The sequence below is a fragment of the Chelon labrosus genome (assembly GCF_963514085.1).
Source record: "Chelon labrosus genome assembly, chromosome: 11".
Lineage (NCBI taxonomy): Eukaryota > Metazoa > Chordata > Actinopteri > Mugiliformes > Mugilidae > Chelon > Chelon labrosus.
In genome coordinates, this window is record NC_140344.1 from 11,372,423 (window position 1) to 11,399,684 (window position 27,262).

General features: G+C 40.8%; 2 protein-coding genes across 3 annotated transcripts; one reads left to right on the forward strand and one right to left on the reverse strand.

The window, feature by feature from the left end:
• Positions 1-113: 113 nt before the first annotated feature.
• LOC311496058 (ankyrin repeat and SOCS box protein 13-like) lies at positions 114-4,402 on the reverse strand. The gene is made up of 6 exons (XM_084555797.1): positions 4,176-4,402; positions 3,302-3,501; positions 3,044-3,194; positions 2,320-2,454; positions 1,744-1,935; positions 114-1,659 (listed from the first exon to the last, which is right to left on the reverse strand). Exons 1-6 carry the CDS (start codon positions 4,216-4,218, stop codon positions 1,511-1,513), a joined length of 870 nt encoding a protein of 289 aa, XP_084411923.1. The 5' UTR covers positions 4,219-4,402; the 3' UTR covers positions 114-1,510.
• Positions 4,403-6,546: 2,144 nt separating this feature from the next.
• tasor2 (transcription activation suppressor family member 2) lies at positions 6,547-25,440 on the forward strand. Of its 2 annotated transcripts, none has more exons than XM_084555267.1 (22): positions 6,547-8,523; positions 8,833-8,981; positions 9,159-9,254; positions 9,338-9,410; positions 10,730-10,821; positions 10,917-11,054; positions 11,334-11,467; positions 11,569-11,585; positions 11,737-11,836; positions 11,927-12,021; positions 12,134-12,240; positions 12,529-12,601; positions 12,691-12,762; positions 12,890-15,103; positions 15,760-16,513; positions 16,672-17,146; positions 18,266-22,126; positions 22,481-22,603; positions 22,691-22,844; positions 22,941-23,046; positions 23,886-24,067; positions 24,283-25,440. In XM_084555267.1, exons 1-22 carry the CDS (start codon positions 8,490-8,492, stop codon positions 24,366-24,368), a joined length of 9,135 nt encoding a protein of 3,044 aa, XP_084411393.1. In that variant the 5' UTR covers positions 6,547-8,489; the 3' UTR covers positions 24,369-25,440. The 2 variants fall into 2 exon arrangements, with proteins under 2 accessions (XP_084411393.1, XP_084411394.1); XM_084555268.1 differs by having other exon boundaries at positions 16,198-16,513.
• Positions 25,441-27,262: the final 1,822 nt, after the last annotated feature.

Genomic DNA, 27,262 nt, shown 5'->3' on the forward strand with positions numbered 1-27,262 from the left:
CACAAATGCATGGGGTGTCCGAAAACATTTTTTCACTACTGTATATCTGCACACACATAGATAGATAGGTAGATGGATAGATGGATAGATAGATGTAGTGCTTCATATATTCGTATATTTGTGATATGTTTTTGCATTTATTTCCATGCCGTTTGTCTTTGTCTTTTGGAGAAATAGCAACAAACAAAACAAGACAATTTTGAAATGTAATGCCCCAAATAGAACACACACCACCATATTATGTTTAAAATAGTCTGTAGTGGTCTATTTATTTACAGAAACGTAACGGAGGTAGAACCATTTGGAATATTTACAAATGTACATTAAAAATAAATAGTTACAGAATATATATATATATATACAAATACATACAATGATATAATAAGCAAAACTACATGTTTCCACAAGGTTCAATAAAGTACTGCAGGGTCTATGATGAAACCTTTGCACATAGTAATGGTGAGCAAGCCAAGCTTATGTACTGATATTTCAAGCTCCAGGAAGCAACATATACAGTATGGTCTGACAGTAACACTGGCTCAAATGGTTCCAAGAGTATTAATTGTTAAGGTGGTGTACATCCACACAGATGTGTTGTGCGTAATTCGACCTCAGCTCAGGTTGAAGCTATGCTGGAAAGTACATGAGATCACCAGACTCCTAAATGTACTAAAAAGGACATGAAAGGTGGAACTGGGCCCAACAGTCTGCACACACCCACACCGTCCCGAAAGAGGATCTGAATCAGCCAAAATAAAGACTTCTCTTGTGTCGGTTTAACCATTGGTGTGCAGGCAAGTTATTTGATCTTCACAATGAGCAGTCATTTTTCTTTCCAAAACTATGCTCAACCTACCAAGCACCAAACTCCAGAGTTAAAATAAACGACTGGCTGGTGAATACATTTTTCTCGGTAGTTGGTGTACCAAATCACATGTAAAAGGCAAATGAATATTGGGCTTAATACTAATCATGGATTGTTTCTGCCAAATGTATTGAAAACTGATGCTACACATCTCAGGTCTGTCTTTAGGTTCTCTAATGATCAAAAATCTCTGAGTGAAGCATGAAGCAAACAAGAAAAAGGAGCCGCTTTCAGTTTGCATGTGCCGAGTTCCCACTAGCAGCGGCAAAGCAACAAGCTACATTTCATTTTCAATGGAAGCCGGTGATACGAAATATCAGACTTATGCCCTACACTTGCTACGTGATGGGTGTGCTGCATATCAAAGCTGAGCCGGTTTAAAATGACTCCAGTGACGTGTCAACCAATCAAATGCATTTGTTGCTCTATAAAACCTTTAAACGGATATTGTCACCAACAAGTTTTGTAACTTTTGACGTTCTTAGTGTGAACACAGCATGAGGTAAATAGCCCAAGTATTTAAGCTAATTAAATGTCTGGCAGTGTTAAGACTTCTGTGCAACATTCTGTCATATGAAGAACAGGACCAGCTGCATCAAACCTTCTAAGAGCTGCATCCAAGTTTGTCATGCTGTGGCTAAGTGATTAAATTTCAATAACTGGAGGTGGAACGTAAGAAAGAAAGCTTATGATGCGAGTGGGCAAGTCAAGCTGGGAAACGACTTCACATGCTCTTCTGCCGAGAGTCCGTCTCACAGCCACTCTGCTGATCTGCTGCAAACTGAGGGGGGTATCTAAGGAAGATCAAAAGTTATATTTAACTGGTGCTCTCACACACTGACAGAGACAGGAAGCAGACGTCATGCCAACACACTTACTCTCATAGAACTCAAGGCAGAGGTAAGAGGGAGAGCCCAGACTGGTGTAGTGGATGGGTTTTTTGTTCAGGTTGTCCCTGGCGTACACATTACCTCCAAACTCCACAAGTAAGTCGATCAAATCAGTGTTCTTTACTTTGGCTGCATGATGCAGAGCTGTCTCATGGATCTTGGCAGCATTCACATTTGCCCCTTCAAAACGAAAGACAAAACTGTATGAGAATCATAATCCCTTTATAAAAGGAACAAAATATCTGAAATAGATATAAAAATATGAGAGATGACATGCAACCAGCGGTTAGCTCTCAATGAATAATTGTAAATTTTTAAACAGTGTAGATGAGCTGGGAGATAAATAAATAAATTCAGGTGTGTAAAATAGATTACTATTAATTTATTATATACAACTGCACCATGATGTTTTATGATATGTAAATGTGCTAACTGCTGCCTAGATAAAATGGAAATGTTTTAAATTGTTTCCTGGTCTTCAAACATTAGGTTCAATGATGTTTTAAACACCTCTACAATGGTAATGTCACAATGGCAGAGTGGCATATCCATGTACTGACCCACCTGCATTGAGGAGGACTTTGGCGCAATCATAGTGTTGCCTGGCACAGGCTACATGTAGCGGTGTCCCGTAGTGGCAGTCATGTGCTTCCATGAAAGCTCCTCGATCAATCATGAGCTGCACACAGTCTGAATTACCTGTTACAAAAGACGGGTACTCATTAAGAATCAGAATCAGAATCAGCTTTAATGGCCGAGTATGTACACATACAAGGAATTTGACTCCGGCAACTTTGCTCTCGTCCGTTTATTAAAACTCTGCAACAGTATATTTGAGAAATTCCAGTTAGTACTGATATTAGTAGTTCCTCCTCGTGTTCATTCACATGTGGCTAAATGGAGTTTCATCATTCACAAACCACAAACTTTCTTCTTACTGGTCATTACAGTTGTGACATTGAGGATATTTCAATGCTTTTGCAAGGCAATTGTTTTTTTTATTTCATTGCTTTGTTTTTAAAATGAATAGTCAGGAGCTCAAAGTCAGATCCACTCTTGAAGTCTGCTGTTCAAGACCTTTTAACTGGTTTTCAACTGATTACAACGTGAGTCACAAGGTCAAGGTAGTTCAGGTCTGTCTTAATCATTTATCTGTTAACTTTTTTTCCTTTTTTTTTTTTTGCTGTGTGCAGCCAGGTCTGGACACGCAGTACTCTCTGAATAAAGACACTTGCGTGGACAGATATGTCTCAAAGTACATTCTTATGCACTGAATAGCAACACGCACCTCCCATGCATGCCTCGTGAAGTGGGGAGAAGGTAAACAGTGGAGGATTGACTGCTGCTCCGTACTCCAACAATAGCTTGACACATTCCAGGCTACCGGCCGCACAGGCATCGCACAGTGGGGTGCTACCATCAATGTTGCGCGCATCCACCTGTAGGACAGAGCCATTGTGATGCCACACAATCACCAGCACGATGATCGCTTCCTAATGAGGAAACGCCGCCAGCTTGGCTTGATCCTCACAACGAAACAGCTCACCTGCGCTCCAGCATCCAGCAGCAGCCTGACGCACTGGGTCTGTCCGTGTATACACGCCTCATGCAGGGGCGTGATGGAGTTCACAGCCACAATATTCACTGCTGCACCCTCCTCAATCAGCTGCTTCAGTTGGAGGGCCCTGCCGTGTGCAGCAGCCTCATGCACTGCTGACCGGTCTGTCCAGAATCCGAGGCCATGAGCTGTGGACATATGAAGCCAAACAAGACTGAGCCCTTCTATTCAAGATGTCTGTAGTGTTGATTTATGATGAAACAAAGCCTCTGTTGAGCTTTTGTCATTCCTACTGTAGCTGAAATATGGTGTTTACCATCAATCACAAAATGAGAGTCGTATTTAAGTAGATTACAAAACAAAGAACTACATTTCAGTAGTTACAAGATGCTACTGAAGGCGTTGTTTAACACTACAGTTGGAAACGTAACAAAACCTGAGACAGTGGTGACCACAATATGAATGACACAGAAGGCAGAACAATGCTGAAGGCACATACACAGTATGATCCAGATCATTTTAATAGCACTCGGTGTGTGTTTTATGCATATATTCGATGTTCTGTAACAAAAAACTTAAAGCATATCACATTTGCTGGACCAATGCAGTTGCACAACATGTATTCCACTTCCTGCTGGCCTCATTAACGAGCTTACACTCTACTGTCATCCTCTCAAATTAACCACTTTAAGGAAGCATGCCAGCTAAACCTAGCTAGTAGCAACATGCAATTAGAAGGTAGTCTCCACGAAATGAGGGCTAATAACAACTAGTTACTGTATCGACCATGCCCGTCCAGTCATTTACTTTATTTAAACTGCTGTCCTGAGTCAGTGTTGCTCACCAGCTGTAAGCTCCTTACCGATTTCTCCAAACAAGGACGGTCTGGCCCGAGTGATCTCCATTTCATGTTCCCGTTTTCTGCTCCGTAAACCGCGTAGATTCAGCCAAACGTGTAGTTAATTTGGAATAAAACGGGTGAATATTGAAAGGGCTGCATTGTTAATATTAAATCACGGCCGGATAGTCGTGCTGATTTGACAATGACAGCAGCAACGGTTCGGCTCCAGTAAACAATGGCGTGGGATTCTGGGAAATGTAGGCGACTGACAATAACTGTTTAATAGTCGTTTAATTTAAAGCTAAGTAATTAAGAAATATAACTGAGCAATACTAAACGCGATATGCATGTTTATTTGGTTAATCAGCAATGTAAAATCATAAAATTAATTTATTTAGCATTTACAAAGTTAGCACTTACTAAGCTAGCACTAGGTGTGCGTTCATGTGATGTTGGGAAAAATCGGAAAACGGGTTTCGCACCCGGAAAATTCGCGGGAAAGCCACAACTGAGTTGAAACAACAATTCCTACATAATTTTACAGCACAGTACATAATACATTTGTCATTGGTTCAGTGATGTGTTCAGCTAGCTAGCTAATAAATTCAGATGGATTTTGCTAACCTAAACTCGTCAAAGTGCGCAGGTAAGCCCATTTTGTCTTTGTGTGTGTGAAAAGCTAACATAGCTGACTTGAGCTAGCATGACACTTGCTAATTTATGATGTTTGGTAAGGGTTGTACTGGTATGATAAAAAAATGATAACTGTGGCTAGTTTGTAATTCTTGGATTTGATAGCGTTTATGGTTGCTCCTGGTGCATCCAGTCATGTACTGACATTGCTAATCAGATAGTTTTCCACCCATAGAAACAAAAATGGGAACAGCTTGCCCACATGCTTTGAATTAATGAGTTTATCAACACTCACTCTGATAGCCATAGAACAAGGAGATCAATTACAGACAACCATATGGTGAATTTTAACACCTTGTCTAAGAGTTGACTGAGTTGTCAGCCGATTGAAGCAAAGGTCAATTTAAATTATTCTTCCAGAAGGTTGATAATACTATCCCCAGAGCACAGACCCCCTGTGTCCCATCTCTCAACCTATACCAATATGTCAGTGCTGTCAGTATATACATCAATGTATTTTTTTGCACTAATTGAATTGATCCAGTCCCAAATAATAAGATTTCATCGCTTGGGTAGAGCTCTTTTTGGAAAAAAGTCGACAACAAATGTGGAAACCTAAAAATAGTTACAACAACATTTCTCCCACATTATAAGTTCCTCTCAACAGGAGACTCCGAACAGAACAATTGCATTCCATTCTCAGTTGGAGCACGTATGGTAAAGGACGTGTTTGATTGTTGGTCCTGAAATCCGCTGGAGACACTCCCCGAGTTTAAAGGATACCTGTTTACTCCTATCACTTTACTTGGTTTCCGTGCAGTGAGTCCTGCCCATGTGATTGGTTGCCTGAAAAGGAGCGACAACACCAGTATTCATTGTGAAATATGAAACCTAGTTCTTTCACTAGGTGTTTTTTCTACCAACTTCCAAAGACCTTTGAGTCTGCTGTCCGTCAATGGATGTTCTTTTGCTAGGTCATTCCTCGATTCTTTGAACCAATAAATGAAATCTGCCATCTCGCTCACTCGCACTGCACCCATATATGTTGATCCTGTAGCAATCATTGTGCTGAGTTCCGGGTGATTTCTGAAGCGTTATTATGCATTAAAATATGCAACTTGCACCTTCTGTTTCTTGTGTAGGTTTCAAAATTGAGCTTTGGAACGATGCTTGAGCTTTTCTCTGAGCTCAGTTCGACTGTCTTTGCCATCTTTAGGATACTAACCAGTTAGATCATAATTCATAATCAATGTTTAAAGGCAGTTTGAGTTTCTTAATATTGAGATGAAGGTGGTTGCTCTTGTACCAGCCTCAGAAACTTTTGACTGTGTGTCTATAATCCTTTAGTAAAATCAAAGGCAACTGGACTAGAAAACAAGAGTTTTCTTGAGAATGTTTCACCATTTTTTAGATACACCTTAACCTGGATGAATGAGAATCTTCTCAGTCATATGCACTCTTCCTCTTTGTCATCTGTGTTCATAGTGCTGGAGGTTTGGCTTGGATTAGCGAGTCAAATCTGTTGAAAAACTGGTTTACCCGTTAGTGCTTGCATTTGTTTCTTCAACAGTTTGCTTAGACCTCTTCATTCAGGCAGCACTCCTCATTACGCCTAACACTCCACCCTTTTCATGGTGGAAGAAGGGGAGATGGTTGACTCCAGGCTGGACTGATCAGACAACGCTGAGGCCCATAGGAAAGGACAGGGCAAGCATTTTTTCTAAGGAGGGTCCTTTCATGTGTGCACTAGGCTGCCTTGGGTATGCTTCTAGTCTGTAGTGACCATTATTATCTTCTTAGCTGTGTGGTGCTTGTGAGGTGCAACCGGAACTTGTGGTGCAAACAGATAAAGGCTGACTCCTCAGAGGTGAGGAAGGAAGTGGAGAGTGAGGAGGCAGTGACAGAAGAGAAGATGAGAAGGAAGCTAAAAACCACTATGGACGACCCCTCTCATCCTCTCTAAATTTTTTAGAGGACTCTTTATTGCCAAGAGGTATCAGATGCCTTAACGCCAGATCACGCAGTACCTCCAACCTTCTCTGACTGTGACTCACAAACACCCCTCACAGTCTATAGTCTTACTATAGATACTGAACATATTTGAATTTTGATAATATAAATACCATATATAAAATAAGATGTTCTTTTATTGGTCCCTCTTGAAATAAAAAAACAAAACAAAAAAATGGCACAATCAAGGACAAAATGACCACAGATATAAACATCAAAAGTACTGCAAAATAAGACAAATGATCCATGAAAGTCCTCTTCTTTTTATTCAACCGGACCTCAAAGAAACTGTTCTATCTCTTTAGCACTGGCAGAAAGTGAGTCCCAGATCTTGTCCCTTGTGATGTTGCAGGTCACATATTTGATGATCCTCCATTTAGGTACCACATAAACAGGTCCGTGGACTGTTGACTGAATTGCAGTTATACATATACATTCTACCACAACCACACTCTGCTGTCAAACTGGTTTGAGTTAAACACTGAAGTGTTTTTGCTATTAAGGCTAGACTACTGACTTAAAGGAGACCGTCTAAATAATACAAACTTAAACTTTAAACATATACCATAACGTCCATAAAAATAAGATTTAGTGCAGGGCTGTAATACTAGAATACATTCATTTTCATGTGTTTTGGCAAGTTATATAGGCTACACATATGTTTTTACTATTCCTACTATAATACATATTCTGTCTCTATCAGTTACATCGTATCTTGTTTTGACCACAACTTATATGGTTATATGTATGTTTCTCCCTCAGAGTTAACTCCCTGTGCTGATGCCTGTTGTCTTTTATCTCACCTCTTATCTTATTCAGATACAGGCCACATTTTTAGTTTTCACAATGGTTAGGTTATTGTCTCGTGTGCTCGTTTTTGATCTGTTTTAGCTTGTTTATTTGTATTGCACTGGTGCTGTAATGTGGCCAGGCCGGGGCATGTTCTGTTCTTCATTCCGAGAAACTGACTTCCGTGGAAAAAAAAATCCTGAATGTTAATAGGTTTTCAGCTCCGATCCCGACTCCCCCTACGGTCCGAATAGTTGCACCAAACTACACAAAACTGTGCTGTGCTGCTAAACCTGCGGTGTAACCTTTCAAGCAGGCTGTAATATGTTACGGTAGAAATATACGTTTACCGTTACTAGTTAGGTTACAGTCATTAATCATTACTTTATGATCATGGGAAGGACGGGAAAAAAAAAACAAAAAAACAGGACACGCAGGAGAAGTGAGCCGCAGGCGCACACCCGGCGTAGCTTCAACAACTGACTCACCACCTCCTCCACCACAGTTTGGTGTAGACTTTCAAAATGGATGCTTTAGCCTCGATAGGTTTCTGTTTCTTTTTCGGTACCGACTAAACATGCGCCTCTAACCCACCAGAGGAAACACGCTGTAGACTGAGGAGCCCTTGTAATGATTTAAAAGACGCGTTGTTTGACGAAAAAACTAAGTGAATTTACGTGGATTTGTTCGCCTGCTACATGTTTGCTTCGTGTTATTTTCTGACTTCCTGGTTGTCGCACTAATATGTCTGTAGAAGCTGCGGCGACAGCTCAAGTGACTTTGGCAGGATTTTTGGACACAGGATACATGGCATTTCACAATTATGTCGTCGATCTAATGTTCAAAACCAGAGACAATTGTTTCCAGCGACGGGCAAAGGGAGAACGACAGATTTCATAAGCGATGGAAAGTGGAAATGGTTCTGCCTCGGGTAAAGGTGATGAGCTTTTCTCTCTTCTCGTGTGGCTTTCCTTCTCCATGTTAAAGACACGCGATCGGGGACTTCTCTTGCCTAGAATACTTGGGATATTAATCTACTAATGTTACGCGATGAGGCGAAAAAGTACGCGTACACTTACACGTCGCCCAGAAGGACACACTGTCCCAGGATTGAGAAATACCTCGGAGATTTTTTTTCTTTTTTTTTTTTTCCTGGTTGAAATCCAAAACGCAGTTTGCTGTAATTTTCCAGTGACGCCTGTATTTGTGTATTCATGATTATATATTTATTTTTATCCACTTTTAGGTGTTTTAATACCTGTGTCAGACTCCTCGGACGTCTTTCAAAGCTCTATTTTAGCTCCTCTTCAGAGTGCGTACTTGTATGAAGAATCAAAGCAGTCTTTCAGATACAAGTCCGCTGTGTTGGTAAAGAATCCCGTACTGGAAGAAAAGGTCAGTACTAAAACTATTCCACATGTCCCCCCCCTATTTAAAAGTTATTTATTTAGCTCAGAATCATAACATTTAAATTATCTTAATGGCCTAGATGTTAGAAAACTTATGCTCCTAATATGTTGAACACATGCCAAGTTTCAAATTCACTTCTCATTAATTTCTCTTTCATATCAGTATAATGCTTTCCGAGCAAAGCTGAGAAAAGTAGGATACTCAAATGAGGATCTGCAGGAATCCTATGGGTTTTTGTTGTTTGATGATATCAGCAAGGTACGGACCGAACACACTGACACACCTAAGAAAAATACATGTGAAAATCCTCAAGTCTTGCTGACATGTTTATTTGTTTAAAGGCAAAATCACTTGGAGAAACTGGAGTGCTCGCTGGGAACAGCACTTGTACAACTCTGGGAGATCCTTCAAAGGGTAAATTCCCCTCTTAACCTGACACTATATCAAACAGTAATGAGCTCTGCGTCATTTTAGTATGCACTTCTAAGACCTATAGAAAACACAGTCAAGATTAGTTTACAACTATTGTATTTACATAAGCTTAGCTCACTTGTTAATAGATTTAGAATAAAGTTGTTACCTTTATGGCCTGTGCATGCAGTCAAAAGTATTTTTAGTGCAGGTTAAGCTGAAGAATATCCCGTGTTCAGTGTCTGCTGCTACTATTCATCTGAAAGTGAAAGCAAATATAAGAGCTCAATAAATGTATAGAAGTGAAAGTGGAACGATTTCTGCTGTGAAACAGAAACTAAAAAGTATAAGTGATATAAGTCGTACGTTTTCAGATTATGCAGAGTGTTGGATACAGAGAGACTTATTCATAAAGACTGATTTAAACTTATAACTTCAAATTTGAAATGTTGCTTCCTGTAGATTTGCTGTTTTAAATTTCTGACTACTCTAAGCTGTGATAAATGATTATCAGGTATAAACTTTGGTCTGTCTTGTGTAGTGGTTACCTGTGAACTGGAGGATAAAATGGCACCGGGGCTGCAAAAGAAAACAAGAGCCTCACTGTGTCACATGTAATCGACTGCACCCGTGTCGCTCTGGAATAATCTCGGTTTTACTTAACAACCGTTCCTGTTTTGATCTCTGTGATTTCTGTGCAGACTTGCATTGGGGTTGTGAAAGTTTTTACTTTATTTTTTTTTTCATAAACTTTCTTTGAAAAGAAACGTTAATTCTCAGTATCGGGACTGTTTCTTTCACTGCCGGTGAGGAAGTGGGAAAGGAACCAGAGTTGTCAAACCAGTTTTAGGCTGTTTCTGAAGGCCCATTTGCACTCTTTGTTTTGTGAAGGTCGCTCATTTTAAAGCATTTTGTAACTCCTTCATATTTTTATGTATTTAAAATAATTTGATTAAATCATTTACTTTTAGGATACTTTTACCACAAAACTAAGTATAATCACAAGTTTCTTTGAAACTTCACTGTTCACTATGTACAGACTTTGTTTTATTTCAACATAAAAAAAGGAATGTCTGGATTGTGGCCTACAAAAACAAACATTTTGAACAGAGTAGACATTGTTTGAAGTTCATGTTCACCTTAGGTCATTGTGGTTCTTAAATGAGATGTGTCCTTGATGGCTGTGACGCATTTTTCCTTCCTAGGTGTGGTCATTGTAGTTTTTTTTTATGAGGTGTTCAATTCTTTATAAATCACCCTCCCTGTATGTACTTTTACTTGAAAGCAAAAACTAAGTGAAAACTTTTTTTTTGTTTAAAAAGGTGTTTACATATCGATGTATGCAGACTGTTTGGATCTAAATCGCTGGTATCATGGGAAATCTGGATACATTGCCATTATCAGGCTCACAAAGGTACTGAAATAGAAATTGTAAAAATATCTAAATGAAGTATTGCTGCTGCTGTCACTGGTGTGAATACAATCTTTGTTTTTTTGTGTTACAAACAGGGTAAAGTTAAAAAGGTTTTAGAGAACTACACCCAGAATTTCCTTGAACCCACTGTGGGGTTTGACTGCCATGTGTCTGAACAGTTGCCTTCAGTATCTGACAAAACCAGCTCCTTTCTTGCCTTTGAGAGAACCCAGGTGAGATGATGTCAGCAGTGATTTCACTTTGTAGGTCTATTAGTTAATTGTTGTGATTGTTCTGATAATGGTTGGACAGTATCCTCACTAATAAGTTTTCACTTGTCTCTATTACTTGTCTATTGCAATATACAACTATCGATATACAACATAGGGATTCCTTTCTGTGTGTAGATATGTCCTAGTGTGCAATATTGTTGAGCACCTTAATTCATGAGTGCACAAACAAGAAGGCAAAGATGCCAGGCAGCTCAAGTTTCTTTTGTTTTGGTCTTACAGTATTACGTGTATGAGCTGCTAGATGATGGAAGCAATAGAACATCCCAGTCTCCCAGTGCTGCTTGTCCATTTGCTATTGTTTCTTTTTCATACACGGATACCAAATCAACACTTGTAGTCCCACAGGAGAAAAGGTACGGCATTTTTACTGCAATAGACGTCTTCTTTTTTTTAAAACCTTTATGGTGTTTTCTGTAGTCATATTAATTCATTGTTTCCCAATTTCTCCTTTCAGTGAGGTGAAAGCATTGGGTAAGTAACATGAAATCAATAGCAAGCGCAGAAGGTTTTTTGTTTTTATATATATATATATATATATGTATACTCGATGTGTTTATCAGAAATGTCCAATAATAGGCTTCTGTAAACATGCTAATTGTAGATTTTATTTAATTTTTTTCAGTTTGTCATTACTTGCCTTGGAGGGGTCAGCTTCAGATAGGCACTCAGTTCTACAGTGTGGGACTTAGGTCTACAACAGGGGCCTTAATCCCTGTAAAATTGTGAGTTAAATGTGCACATAGAAAATACACTTTGTATTCAATTGTTAATTTATATAACTAATTTTCTCATTTTCTCTGTTTACGTTTTAGGCCGCCAGTGGTGAAAGTTAACCAAGCTTTTTCCATGCTAGATCTGCGACAGCTGTTGCCAAAGGCTGTTTTTGAAACCCGTTTTAGTGGTGAAGGTGCGTTTATAACATGTCAGATATGAAATCTATCATGGAACAATTACATTTTCAAGGAAAGTTTCAAGATAATGTCCTGGATAAAATAATATATTTTTCTACTGTTTTTCAGCTTTTCTGGATGGTTTCTACTGCAGTCTGTGTGAGTTAGTTCCTTCTGAGGCAGAAGACAAAAGCTCACTCACACTGCTTCTGCAGGAGATCAAGGAGAAAGATCTTGTGAGTTTGTAAGGCTTAGGCATTCATTACATAAAGTGGCCTTAAGTATTCAATTTATACTGATAGGAAAGACAAGGAACCAAGAAAACCCATGTCCTTCAACAAGAGCGACCAGATGTTTATTATTATTATCAAAGTACTTAAGTCAATTAATGACAAGTCTCACAATCAGTTGTCTAATAACTATGAATGGCATTGGAAATTTGTTATCCAATGCAGAGAACAGTGGGTTCTCTTCTATGAAGTTTGCTTGCATAATAATGTGTGGTCCAAAAACCTTTTACACAGGTTCTTGTTACTCCACTGAATGATGGTGGATTTCTTATCCTGTTGCACTCCTGTCATTTCCTCACATATGATGGTAAGATATGAAGATTATGACATTATGACTGGCAAAATTCTGTCTTTGATGTAGACAACTACATATAACCCTGTTGTTTTTTTCACCAGATACTGGGTCCAGTGCAGCTGAGGTCCTGCAGGGCTTGTTTGTGTTTCCAGATTCTCGAGTTGTAGTGAGAGGTGATTATAGCATTTGTGGTCAATGATTTTGTCCCGCTCAGTAGCACCAATTTGTGCATATTTAACAATAATAAATAACAAATCAAGAGCAGCCACTAAACAAGTATTATTTCTTGGTTTATCACAGACATAAAATTTGGATACAGAAACTCCTCCCTGTCATCTGAAATCCTTCGGCTTCTACCGGTAATAACTTACGCAGAAGGTGAAGTTGAGAAAACACCAATCGATCCAAGTGAGGACCTGTGTGAAGCGTTGATGCAACATATGCAGAGTTATGCAGCGCTGATAAATCCTGGGTTGGCAATAAGTCCATCAAGGGAAGTCAACTGCTTTCCATATCAGTATGATGTGCCAGATGCCTACAAAGACCTCTATTCTTCTCCTGAGTGGACTAACAGAGCATGGCAGAGCATTAAGACATACCTGAGCAAACCTGCCTCCTTTCAACTGCCTATATCCAAGGCTTCAGAAATCCTGGCCGCTGGACAAGAGGAGCAAAGAGAGGACTTTGATGATTGTGTCTATATCTGTCTGTCATCTCCTGAGACACCCACTAATTCTGCTGGCATGGGGTTAGAAGACCGGCTATCAGACCAGAAATCCCCCGAAACTGTTGAGACATCTGTGGACAGTGGTATATCAATTGCTAAAGCACAAGTTGATTTAACAGCAATGTCTCAAAATGTTGTACCAGATGATTTGCAAGCTGGCCATGCTACCAAAGACAGTGAAAAATGCAGTGAACTTTCTGAACTGAACAAATCTGATGATATGGGGCTAGATAATCTCCTCACTCCTCCTACATCAGAAGATCTTCCCACAGAGCTGATTGTCAGCATCACTTCAGCAGAGCGAAGTGTCACTGATGAGACTCTAAGCGTTGCCGGTACTGTGTCAGCAACAAAGCATAATGACTTTCCGTTATCTGGTTTTTCAACCATAGCTAAATTACAAACGGGGGAACTGACCTCACTTGGTACCGAGACTGATATAACTAAAAGGGCTGCAGATTGCCCCGAGGTCACCAATCTCACACAAACAAAACAGAAAAAACTGCAGAGGGGCATTGCTAAAGGACAGAAAAAGTTATCTAAAGCTTTTGTTGAGGCTCCCACTTCACAGACAGTCAAAACATCAGGAGAGGTTGACAACTTAAACAGTCAGAAGGATGCACAGGCCAAGGCATCATCTGATCATCAGCAGTTGAGTAATCCTTCAAAAGTATATTGGAGAAAAATAAAACGGCGTAAGCGCATATTTGGAAAACTATCATCGAAAAATAAAAAAGTAAGGTCTGTTGCTGCTGTTGGTGTGGCTATTGCAAAGGAGATCAAATCAGAGCCTGGAAAACAGAACTTGGAAACCCCCGTTTTAGTGGAACTTGAAGCTTGTCCTCTGAGAAAGAAAACAGAGCGCTGGGACCTAAAGCCAGTTATCAGTGAATGCGGAAGAATATTGGTTCCTCATGGCTCCGTAGATGTTGGTGATCAGATTAAGTCTTTAAAGGAAAAGTTCCAGTCTACAAAAGATGAACAGTGCCCTGAAAATATGTTGCTCCATGCCCATTCAAATACTCTTGACACAATAGCAATGGAGCAAGAGTCTAGCAGTACCCCAGAGACAACGGTGGATGAAACGGAGGCGAAATCCAGTGATGATGGGACCCATCCTCAGAATGTCGTTGTCGGTCATGTTAATCCTGAACAGACTATTTTGGAACATTCAGGCTGTAATGGTTCACTGCCTGAACCACTGCTGTCATCAATGGCTATAGAGAGTGTGCCACAGAGTAATGGACCTTCTAATGACTTACACTCTGTTCCCTCACAAGCAGTTCAGGAAAAACCCTCTGAAGTTCTTTCAAGAGGAAAAGGTCCAACAAAGTGTGAATTCATGTTGACTAAACTAAAATCTATTCTTTTAAGAAAAAAGAGAAAAGTGGATATCATTGGCCAAGAAGAAACGACTGATAATACTGTCCAAGAAACTGAACCTTGTTTGAAGAAGGGCAAAGTGGACTCCGATACTGAGACTTTTAATAAAGCAACTGTCGAGAGCACCAATGCTGGTGTCAAGGAAGTTTCAGAGATGCTGTCAGTCGACCCTCTTTTTGCATATGCCCTAGGGTTGACCCCTAAAGTGAGTACAGTTAATGCACAGAAAACTGAAGATCAGAATACACAGCAAAAGGAAGAGTCAACAGAGGAAGAAAAACAAATCAGTTTAGACAAGCAACTTCAAATCCCACAAAGGCCTCTATCAATTTTCCCAAGACGGGGAAGGATTAAAACACTTAAAAAGCATCAAGGCATCTCTGCAGACAATGTTAAAAAGAAATGTAAGTCATATTTAAATATTATGAGATATGGAATACTTCTTCTTTTCTTTGTGCATGACATTGAAACTAACTGACCATTTTGGCTCTGTCACTCCTTGAGCTGTCCTCAGCATGTTACCACAACGCTTTGATAAATCTTTACTGGCTCTTGGTGTGCTTTTGCTCTTTACTTGCTTGTGCTGTATTGGTGTTATTTCTGCATCTGGGCATTGGATTATTCACTTAATAAACTAACGCTTAAGTCTGAAACAATAATACAGTGATCAGCCACATTAAAACCACTTGCTTATTATTGTGAATATTCCCTCATGCCTCCAAAACTGCTCTGACCTGTAGATCTGGCTTAGTCAAATTGGGATCTGGGGCCAGGTCAATGCCATGTCTCTTTGTTCCTCAAGCTTTTCCTGAACAGTTTTTGCAGTACCCTTCAGAATGTTCCCTTCAAAACATTGCATTGTAATGAGTGGATCAGTACTATTTCCTTCACATCAGTGGTTTTAATGTCGTGACAGATGTCTTTACAAATTCTAATCGTAAAACACTGGTATATTTCAACTGCTTTCAATGTGCTACTTGGTATGTTTCAAATGCTTTCCATGTGCTACTTTTTATTTTCATGCAGTTTCTCTTTTTTCTCCTCTGTTTTCTCTTCACAGGGTGGTTGCATTTTCAAACCCCAGCTTGTTTTGCCAGAGAAAATCTCAAATACAAAGACTGTACTAGCGATAATTCTGTCAGGAAGACTATTAAGGAAAAAATGAACAGTGCTTGCTCATCTACAGATGCTTTGAACTTACTTGCTGACTTGGCCCTCAGTGTCAATAATGACCAGGTTCCTCCACAACCAAACCCAGCAGTTGAGAGAAAACCAGAGACAGGTTTGAAGAAGTGTGACCTTACAAAAGGGCTTAGCAGTGCTGAACAAGAGTCAGTTCTTCATGCTCTGCTTAAACAGCCTACAACTAGATCCAATCAGCCTATTGAGTCTTCCTCACCAAGGCATCTTTTGGGAGACAGTGAATTGGTTGAGTTGGTATCTAAAGAACATGCTTATTCATTGCCCCCGTCTTCCTTTCTACTGTTGGGTTTGCCAGGTACACCCTTCCAGGTACCCCCTTTAAGTGGTTCTACCAGATTGCTGCACCATCACCAGACAATGTATGGCGATGGAATTAAAACACTACACACCTCTGTCAGTCAGGGAGACAGAGGTGAAATCAACGACACGACTCCAGAGTACCCCAAAAAACTCAAGGTGCGCAGGCGGAAGTTCAGATACTCCCGTACCTTTGTTAACAAGGAGGGATCTGTCCAAGTCACAAGACAATGGCAAGCCGACTATGACTTTAATTTTGACAGCAAGTTTACAAGTGATGCCAAAGAAAAAACTATCAACCGAGCTTTGCATGGGTATGTATATTGTGTCCTTTTTTATACCAAACATCGCAACATAAAGAAAGTTACATAGTTTCATTGCCATACTTGTTTATTGTGGTAACACTAACATTTAGCCCAGATCGCATAATCATCAGTGTGCCTAATTTTTGTACGTTTGAAATTTTCAACAGGCCATGGGATTTCTCCATTCAAGACACTAATGAGGAGGTGCGGCTCATCATCCACATGTGGATAGGACTCTTCTACAGCCGGTCAACAGACAGGTTCATTCATGTTGACTCGAACTTTACCTTCACATGTTCAGAGGAGAGTGGATCTTTGGAAATGACCAGGGGGATGCTATCAGGCCAAGCTAAGCCTGAGCTCATGGCCAACTGCTTTGCTTCTTTCCCAAATGTCATGGAGTCTTCAGACCCTTTCTTTCCAAAAGCTTTGGACCTTAGCAAAAAAGATCACATTGTACTGGACCAAGTCAGTCAGTCAGTGATTCTGGACTTTTCAAGAAAGTCCAAAGCAAAGACTGTTACTTCAAATCCAGAAGTCAACAGGCAAGAGACTTGTGTCTCCAGGGAGCAGAAAGAACCCAGCGAAAGATTGAATGGTCTAAAGTCACCACCAGAGCTGCAGGAGGCAAGCACATCTCAGGTTGGTTCTAATACTGCTACACCATTAAATATAAACTGTAGTGCACTGAATAGTTTCTGTTTTATTTTTAAGATGCATATCAACTTTTGGGCCACATTTATGTGCTTGTTATATAAAAAGGGGCTTCAACTAAAGAACCATTCTAGTAATAGTGTTAGCTGAAATGGACAAACTTCCTCACCATCTTGGATAGAATGCTATGGAATCTGATTACAGCAGATTCAGCGTAGTGAAGTTATCTGGCAGATGAGGGAGGGGTGTGACTTGTTCACTGCAAGATGCATAGATGCACGCATTCAATTTCAAGTTCGCTGCAGAGGACCTTGCTATAATGGAGTAACAAAAAAAAGATTACTTGCCTGTAAAGTAGATTATTTGGTAAAATAAACTCTTTCTTGACTGGCAAGGAAAGCTAGTTGGTGAAGTTCAATCTCCTGCCAAATCTTCGGTATTTCCGAATGTGAAATTGCGTATAATGATTGTGATTTTCAGTGGTCTAGTTCTGAATCGTTGTTTTCTCCTCAATTAGCCATGCACCATTTTCCCTTTTCAAAGAAGATGGAGTGTTCAGAGGGAGATGGAGTTGCAAACTGGCCAGTCATTGAGTAAATGTGTATCAGGCTTTACTGTCCCATGCAGCTGTGCAACTACCTGTTCATGTGGTGTATGCACTTTATCCACAGCCTCTTCACCTATTCCTGAACATTGTGCTAACCCAGCTTGACATCATTTATCTTGTCTCATGTTGCTTAATACACTGCCTGGCCAAAAAAGCCGCCACCAAAAAAAGGTCACACACTCTAATATTTCGCTTTTAGCTTTGATTACATCACGCATTTGCTGTGGCATTGTTTTTATAAGCTTCTGCAATGTCACAAGATTTATTTCCATCCAGTGTTGCCGTCATTTTCCACCAAGATCTTGTATTGATGATGAGAGAGTCTGACCACTGTGCAAAGCCTTCTCCAGTACATCCCAAAGGTTCTCAGTGGGGTTAAGGTCTGGACTCTGTGGTGGCCAGTCCATGTGTGAAAATGATGTCTCATTCTCCCTTAACCACTCTTGCACCATTTGTTTGATTCTAACTTATTTTTATATTGTTTACTCTTCAATTTTCAGTGTTACAGAGAGATGGTGCATTCCACAGAGACGAGTCTGATGCCTGACACTAGAAGCATCCCCGAAAATGAAAAAGCTGGCATTTCTTCTCAAAAAGCTGCCCACCTTGAACGCACAGATGCTCCATCTTTTAAAGGTGATGGAATAACCATTCTTTCACAAGAAGTCCAAGCTGAGTCGGAAAGTGTCTGTCCAGATTTGGAAAGTGTCCATGCTCAGCCGGAAAGTGTCCGTGCTGAGCAGGAAAGTATTCGCACAGACCCGGAAAGTGTCCACACGGTTAAGGAAAGTTTGTCTGCCAAGCTGAAAGGTCTCTGCACAGAGCTGGGAAGTATCTGCACTGAACCGGAAAGTATCCATGCTGAGCTGCAAAGTGTCGGTGCAGATCTGGAAAGTGTGGGTGCAAAGCAGGAAAGTGTTCGCGCTTCACCGGAAAATGTCTGTTCTGAGCAGGGAAGTGTCTATGCTGAGCAGGAAAGTATCCATACAGACCCGGAAAGTGTCCACACAGCTCAAGAAAGTTTCTCTGCCAAGCTGGAAGGTCTCTGCGCAGTGTCGAGAAGTACCTGCCCTGAACCGGAAAGTATCCATGCTGAGCTGCAAAGTTCCAGTGCAGATCTGGAAAGTGTGGGTGCAAAGCAGGAAAGTGTCCGCGCTTCACCGGAAAGTGTCTGTTCTGAACAGGGAAGTGTCTATGCTGAGCAGGAAAGTATCCACACAGACCCGGAAAGTGTCCACACAGCTCAGGAAAGTTTCTCTGCCAAGCTGGAAGATCTCTGTGCAAAGCCGGGAAGTATCTGCACTGAACTGGAAAGCATCCACACTGAGATGGAAATCGCCGGTGCAGATCTGGAAAGTGTCCGTGCTGAGCCGGATAGTGTCTATGCAGAACTGGAAAATATCTGCACAGATCCGAAAGGTGTCCACTCTATGCAGGAAAGTTTCTCTGTCAAGCTGGAAGGTGTCAATACAGAGCCGGAAAGTGTTGGTGCTGAGTTGGATAGTGTCTGCACTATGCCAAAAAGTATCTCTGATCTGGATACTGTATGCTTCAAGAAAGAAAATGTCTCCACCAAGCTGGAAAGTATCTCCATTGAGAAGGCAAGTGTCTCCATTGCGCAGGAAAGTGTCTTTCCTGAGCCGGAAAGTGCTGAACCAGAAAGTGCCAGTGTTAAACGGCAAGGTGTCTGCGGCGTGCAGGAAAGTAGCTGCACAGTGAAGGAAGCTGTCAGCACTGAGCGGGATAGTGTTGGTACTGAGCCGGAAACTAACTGCTCTCATCTAGAAGGTGCCTGTGTTGGGAAAGAAAGTATATGTGCTGAAGAGGAAGGTGTCCTCCCTGAGCCAGAAGGTGTACAGACTGAGCCAGAAGGTGTACAGACTGAACCGGAAGGTGTGTGCACATTGACGGAAACTGTCAGCACTGAGCGGGATAATGTTGGCACTCAGCCGGAAAGCATCTGCTCTCATCTGGAAGGTGCCTGTGTTGGACAAGAAAGTATACGTGCTGAGGAGGAAGGTGTCCTCCCTGAGCCAGAAGCTGTACAGACTGAACCGGAAGGTGTCTGCACATTGACGGAAACTGTCAGCACTGAGCGGGATAATGTTGATGCTCAGCCGGAAAACATTTGCTCTCATCTGGGAAGTGTCTATGTTGGGCAAGAAAGTAGATGTGCTGAGGAGGAAGTTGTCCTCCCTGAGCCAGAAGGTGTACAGACTGAACCGGAAGGTGTCTGCACATTGACGGAAACTGTCAGCACTGAGCGGGATAATGTTGATGCTCAGCCGGAAAGCATCTGCTCTCATCTGGGAAGTGTCTATGTTGGGCAAGAAAATAGATGTGCTGAGGAGGAAGTTGTCCTCCCTGAGCCAGAAGGTGTACAGACTGAACCGGAAGGTGTCTGCACATTGACGGAAACTGTCAGCACTGAGCCGGATAATGTTGATGCTCAGCCGGAAAGCATCTGCTCTCATCTGGGAAGTGTCTATGTTGGGCAAGAAAGTAGATGTGCTGAGGAGGAAGGAGTCCTCCCTGAGCCAGATGATGTCCACCCTGAAACGGAAGGTGTCTGCAAATTGACGGAAACTGTCAGCACTGAATGGGATAGTGTTGGCAATGAAAGCGTCAGCTCTCGTGTAGAGAGTGTATACACTGGGCTGGAAGGTGTATGTGCCAAGCCAGAGACTATTCAGACTGCACTAGAATTTGTCCAGGTGTTGCATGAATTCAACAAAGAAAACAGAGATGTGAAAGATGGCACTGAAAATTACAGAGATGATGATACTACAGAGATGAGTTTGGTGCCAAAAGATGGAATGGATTTGTCCAAGTCGGTGGCAGATAAAGTAGACTTTAAGGACATTCATACGTTGCCTTTTAAAAATAAAGTAGACAAAGTCCTTGGTGTTGAAATACAGCAAAAGAAAGCACAGCCAACAACTAGTCAGCACAATTTCGAAAGAACAGACGAACAAGAAACCTCTGTAGGGCAAGATTGCCATTTCAACAAATGGTTTTCCCTTACTGGATGTATGCAAGTGATTAAACCAAAGACAGATCAAGACAGACATAAAACAACATCACAATCCAATTCAAATCAGAGACCCGTCATGGCTGTGAAACCATCTAAGAGTGAGGAACTTCAAGCAGATTTCATTTATAGAGATCTACTCACTGAAAACTTTGTTGAATTGAAACCTACTAAAGCCCCTGTTGTCACAAATACCAGTCCCACTTCCATTCTCATGGAGAAGACAAAAGAAATTTCAAAAGAAATTTTTGTAGGACGAAGTGATGATAAGCAAAAGGCTAATGAACTTTCTTCCAAAAGAACATGGCTACCAAATTTACCTCATAGTAAATCAAACACGGATGGAGCTCAAGTACCCCTTTTAGATCCTTCATGTCAGTACCAGGGATGGGACACTTCAAAATTCAACATAATCCCATCCTCATCCTTATCTGTGCTCCCTTCTGAATCTACAAGTTGTCCTAAAGTTTTTGATAAAAATCAAGGTTTCTGGGCAGATAATGTTGTTGAGAAAACTGAGCAAACAACTAATTCTGAACAACTCACTGTTGAAATGGATGAGGAAGACTGGCCACATGAAACGACTTCAATAATGGGTCCCAAAGATAACGGCATTGCAGATGACAGTCACATCCTGGAACCACAAACCTCACTTGTATGTACAATCTTTAACACCAGTCGGAAGAGATCTTATCCGTTTCTGGAACAGCTTTCTCGCAGATGCCTACAAGATGATCTCACTCAGGCATCAGTGGAACAGGAGTGCCTCATCTTCTCAGAACAAATGAAACAGCTTTTGAAGAAGAATAAGAGGGGAGCCTCCCACCTACAAGACAATAAAAGCAATTCAAGGTTGTCTTGTGCTAGCCCTCTGACTATCCACTTCTCTGCTCTTGAAGAGCAGGAGGATTCACTGGATCACTGTGACATGTCGCTTGTTGGACAAAAAATTAAGGTAGACATGTCCGACAGGAAGGACCTGAGTGAGGAAACTCTCCTTTCCCAAGGACCTTCTCAAAGAACATGCAACCCACTGGAACATGCTGGGGTTTCTGGTGTGACAACAGAATGTGCCAGGCTGTACGAGGCAAAGATGCATGACGTTTGTTCTTTCAAAAAGGTGGCATCAAGATCTAAGGGATTCAGAAGGGATCGAAGTCACCCAAAGACAAAAACGAGTAATCATGTTGGCCTCTGTGATCAAATGAATAGAGAAATGGAAGCAACCTTTCGAAATAATCTGAATACAGTTGTGAAGAAATCCTGCAAAACAAAGTACAGATTCTACATGTTGGTGACGTCTGATGATGTCTTCTTTGATGACACCAAGGTAAGATGTGTTTTCATCATACTTTCAGTGTTGCATTCTCAATAACCACATGAATTAATTAAAGCAAACTGTTTTCATTCATGTCATGTATGTACACTGTACAAGGTTGTTGTTTGCCCATAAATACATGTAAGCTAATGGTCAGGATATACTGTATTCATAAGCCTACATCTACAATGTTTTACCTTATTTGCTGTTGTCAAATTTCAACCAAAAAATGCAGATATTCTGATTTTAGTCTGAACGTTAGCTTAAAGTTGAGCCTAAATCTTTTTTTGATGTTAAAGCAGTGTTGGACTTGCTAAAGGAAAATGGCGTTTAAAGGTTGAGTAATTTCTCTTTAATTGTCAAAAGGCACACTTAGAGGCAGAGGGCCATACCGCTGTGCAGCCATCTGATTTTTTCCTTGGTGAGGATAGTTCTTCAACTCTACTCATCATCCTAAGGAATGAAGACATTGCAGAGCACCTTTGTGAGGTAACAAATCAGCCAGTGAAAAAAGATCATGCCAGAGGTTTAACGATATATAAACAGGATTGAATGACTCGGCTCTATTCTCTTCAGATCCCTCATTTGCTTGAGCTGAAGAAGTCGCCCAGTGTGAAGTTCGTTGGAATTGACGAACCAGATGATGTTATGAATCTCACATACCAGGAGCTCTTCACACGGGGTGGCTTTATAATGTTTGACAGAGCAGTGCTGGAGTCCCTCAGTCTTTGTATGTACATGTTTAACTGCCAGCTTGTTTGAGATATTGACATAAAAGCAGGTAATTACATTTAACTCACTGCTTCAACCGCTCATGACTTTACAGGCAACATGAAAAAGATATATGAAATCTTGCAAGACTCAAGCACAATGGGGAAGTGGAAATGGATGTTGCATTATAGAGACAGTCGTCGGCTTAAAGAAAATGCAAGGTAGGGGTCTTGTCTTCGCTTCCCTGTTCTTACCTGTTCTTCCCTGTTCTCAGCAACCAGATCTTGGCACTGCAAGTGTGACCTTTTTGTAGTTCTGATTTTTATTAACTTTTCCAGTGGACAAATATAGTATGCCACACAAAAGCAGTTTACAGGAAATCAGTGGAAAAGTGATAGAACAAACAAACAATCAAACAAACCAATCTTGACACATGGAGTTACTACAAGTTAATATAAAGCTGGAGTCCAGGACTCTTGTCATATGTGGCTTCTTTTTGGTGCCACATGCAACTTTATGTTGCTGCACCACACACAAACTGCGCACTCCGGCCTGACATTGTGTAACTCGCATACCATAAAGTTAAAGCACAAACTGTACTCTTTATTTATGTGGCACAGGCTGGTGTTCTTGTGTTCTGTGAGTGTGGTGTGCTGTCTGGCAAAGGGCCTGGGTTTCGGCCAACTACTGCACCAGACAGAGAGTGGGTGAGAGCTATGCCAAACAGCTGGTCTTGGCACTGCTCTCACAAATACCAGAGGGTACCTTCAGAGTCAGTGCCTTGGTGTTGTTTTTGCAGAATGTACCAGAACCAACAGCATATTGCTGTTGTGGTCATAATGTGCTTGCATATCTGTGTATCCGAGATTATTAGTTTCTGTCAAGTTTATTTGTTTCAAGAAAATGGAAACTGGAACCAGATGTTATGAATCTTCTCTTTTTTATTTTCATTTGATAATCAGTATTTGGAAAAATTGTTTTTTTGTCTCGCAGATTGTAGATTCTGCGTATTCTGTCGAAATATTGTGTCTCAATATAAGCTTCCACCTCTCAAATCCAGGTTGAGTACAGAGGCGAAGGAGAAGAAGCGTTTTCTATACTGGGGCCAAGACACTGGAATACTGGATGTCTTGCCTTACCACGAGTGTGACGCGATGTCAAGAGATGAGCCGGACTATCGTTCATGTTTGGTCCGCTTGCAAGTCCAGAACATATCATCTCGTTATGCAATTTTTATAACCGGTGAGGCACTAATGTACTAATATCCATAATAACCGCTTCCTCCAACTCCCAATAAAGTGGTAATTTGTTGTCTTATGTGACTCAAAATAACGACAAGATGAAGTCTCCAGAACTTACATAGTGGTATGTTTGCATAGATCCTGAGTTATGCTGTAAAAGTTTTTGTCATTAATTATGTATGTTTCTGTTTTTTTGTTTTTTTTTTTTGTTTACAGATACGACAACAGACGGCACCTTTGAGAGAAATGGGATTTTAACAGTGACTTTGAACACTTTCCTGACAACGGCTCTAAACACATGACTTACAGTCTGACCACAAAAAAAGAAACTCACTAGATGTGAGGAGAAACTAGTACACCTAACAAATTCAGCAAACAGTTTTTTGTTCATGCTTAAAAATAGTTATCATTCAGTTAATGGATAGAGTGGCAGTAATGTCAATATGCTGGCAGCTATGCTGTAATATTTTTGTAATGTGTTTTTATTGTAAATATAATGATAAACCTGTTAAAAAGTGATTTTTTCCACATTGTGCGTATTTTGTTTGATTTCCTTATGAATCTTATTTTATGCATTTTATTTAATGGTACTAAAACTATTTACAATATACAGTGCTGCTTGAAAGTATTTGCACCCCTCAGAATTTGCCACATTTCTGCATAAAAGTGACAGTCCTGAAAGTAAAGAGAACCCAATTAAACAAATGAAACAGAAATATTATACTTTTGTATTTGTTTGTTCAGGAAAATTTCTCAGTATTGCATATCTTTGAGTTTCAAAAGTAAGTGCACCTCTAAGATAACAAATTAATTCCAAGGCCAAAGGTCAGTTTGTTCGGAAGTGTTTCCAATCAATGTAATGAGACTCAGGTGTCAGTCAGTGCTTCGTTTTGTTTAAAACAATCAGGGATATGTCAGTCGGATCTTCACAACGCATGTTTGTGTTTATGGTGGCGCAGACAAAGGAGCTTTCTGATGACCTCAGAAAAAGAGTTGTTGATTGGTTGCAAAGGTTACAAAACTATCTCTAAAGAGTTTAGAATCGACAAGTCCACAGTCATATTGTAAACAAAAGAAGGAGATTTAAGATGACTGTTACCCTCCACAGGAGTGATCACCCCAAGAGCAGAATGCACAATAGTCTGAGGTCAGAAAGGAATCTAGGGTATCTTGGGCAACTAAAGACCTCTTTTACATTGGCTGATAATAAATAAAATAATCTTTTAATGACACATCCATTGATGCATTCACAGTAGTGTGTACACTCAGAGAAGTGGGATGCTACTTGTGCAGCAACCGGGGAGCAAATTTAGGGTTAGGTGCTTTCTTAAGGCATCTCTCCCATGGACACAGGGCTAAGGTTCCACACAGTTCCCCTGCTACCTCTCGAGCGAGTATTCTACCATTTGAGCGAATCCCCCCCAAGCTGATGTCCATGAATCAACCATCAGGAGATCACTGGACAACCATGGTGAGCATGCCAGAGTGACGAGGTCAAAGCCTTTACAATAAGACCATTTCTGCCCATCTGCATCTTGCTAAACAACATGTGGACAAGCTAGAAGACTATTCAGAAAATGTTTTGTGGAGAGATGAGACAAAAGTAGAATTGTTTGACTTAAATGAGAGACGTCATGTTTGGAGATAATAAAACTGCATTCCAGTATCAGAATCTTATTCTGTGAAAAATGTGTAACAATAGAACAATGGTCTAAATTTAAAAAAAATTGTCATCGGAGTGGTAAAGAAAAATCACAAACCACCCTGAGATTTTGTTTAACAGTTGGTCCAAACCAGACACAAAGCAATTGGTATTGTTTAGATGATGATGATAATTTCTGTTTTGGAGTTGTAAAGACAACCAGAAAGGACATTAAGGAAGACATGTCATTATTAGTGGGTTTCTGAGGGAGGCATAGTTGAATGTCATCCACATAGCAATGGTAATGAATCTTGTAGTTACTAATATTTACTCAATGTGGAAGCACTTGAATGGAAATCAGTGGAGGGCCCAGAATGGATCCCTGTGGAACTCCTAATGTGAGTGGGGCACTTGAGGAAGATCTAATCGATATTCAGTTCATTTAGTGTATGCACACTCCTAAATTTACATACCTTGGCATATTTTATGAAACTTTATGAAATTTTTTGGAAATCATGATCATCCAAAAATTATTTATTTAGGGATAGTGGTCAGATGAAAGCATTTGTTATCACATTGCATATTATATATACTTGTGTATATATAGTGGGGAAAGCAAAAGAAACTTTGAACGGACCTGCAAGAAACAGGTGAACTTTAAAACGAAGAAGGATTGAAAAAAAATATCCAAATATGTGGCTATGTCAGTCAGTAAGGCTGATAACACTTAACAGTTCTTTGGATACGAAGAGAAGGGAACCCCACAAGAAACTTCAGCTGCAAGGCTCTGCAAAAAAAGGCACGTGGTGTGACTGCACAATACAAATGTACTTCTGTTAAGGCTGGTCAGGTGCATCTATTGCCTTTTTCCATCATACTGTGAGCAACTGTGATCTAATGTTATGCTTTAAATGGCATGAGTCTGTGAACAGCATGGTGCAGAGAAAGTAGTTGGTTACCTCCCTGAGACGCTCCTCCTTCCGGCGCCAGCGCGAGCAGGACGCCGATCCAGTAGCTCCGTCCGTGTCGTGTCGTTTTTAGTGCTTAAAGTGTGTTTTTTTCAACTTTTTTTCTTTTTTTAACTACACGTGCTGTGTAACTTATATATCCTATGGATACAATGTCTTTTTACCGGCAACACAGCGGTGGACAACTTGTTTATTCAAGGGAGAAGCTGCTTTTACTCCAAACAACGGGACGAGCCGGCATTGTTCACCCCATACCTGAGGAGCTGAGGAGGAGGCGACGAGGCCGCAGAGCCGGGACGAAGGTGAAGGCTAGGCTAGAGGCTAAGCGGTGGAAGTACAAGCCCTCGGTTCCTTCGATCATCATGGGGAATGTTAACTGTCTCACCAACAAGACGGACGAGCTGGCGGCCCTTGTGAGGACCGACAGGACATTCAGGGAGAGCAGTTTACTGTGTCTCTCTGAAACTTGGCTCACTCAGAACACACCGGACGCTAATGTGGATGTACCTGGATTCACGACGGTGAGAGCGGACAGGGACTGCAGGCGCAGCGGCAAACGCAAAGGTGGAGGACTCGCACTGTTTAT

Excerpts from the sequence above, each read along its gene's own strand:
- LOC311496058 (XM_084555797.1), bottom strand. The coding sequence starts at position 4,218 with ATGGAGATCACTCGGGCCAGACCGTCCTTGTTTGGAGAAATCG. Across the intron at positions 3,502-4,175 it reads GTCCTTGTTTGGAGAAATCG|CTCATGGCCTCGGATTCTGG; the intron begins GTAAGGAGCTTA and ends ATATGTCCACAG. Across the intron at positions 1,660-1,743 it reads CTGCCTTGAGTTCTATGAGA|ATACCCCCCTCAGTTTGCAG; the intron begins GTAAGTGTGTTG and ends GATCTTCCTTAG.
- tasor2 (XM_084555267.1), top strand. The coding sequence starts at position 8,490 with ATGGAAAGTGGAAATGGTTCTGCCTCGGGTAAAG. Across the intron at positions 9,411-10,729 it reads TCTGGGAGATCCTTCAAAGG|GTGTTTACATATCGATGTAT; the intron begins GTAAATTCCCCT and ends TTGTTTAAAAAG. Across the intron at positions 24,068-24,282 it reads TTATGCAATTTTTATAACCG|ATACGACAACAGACGGCACC; the intron begins GTGAGGCACTAA and ends TTTTGTTTACAG.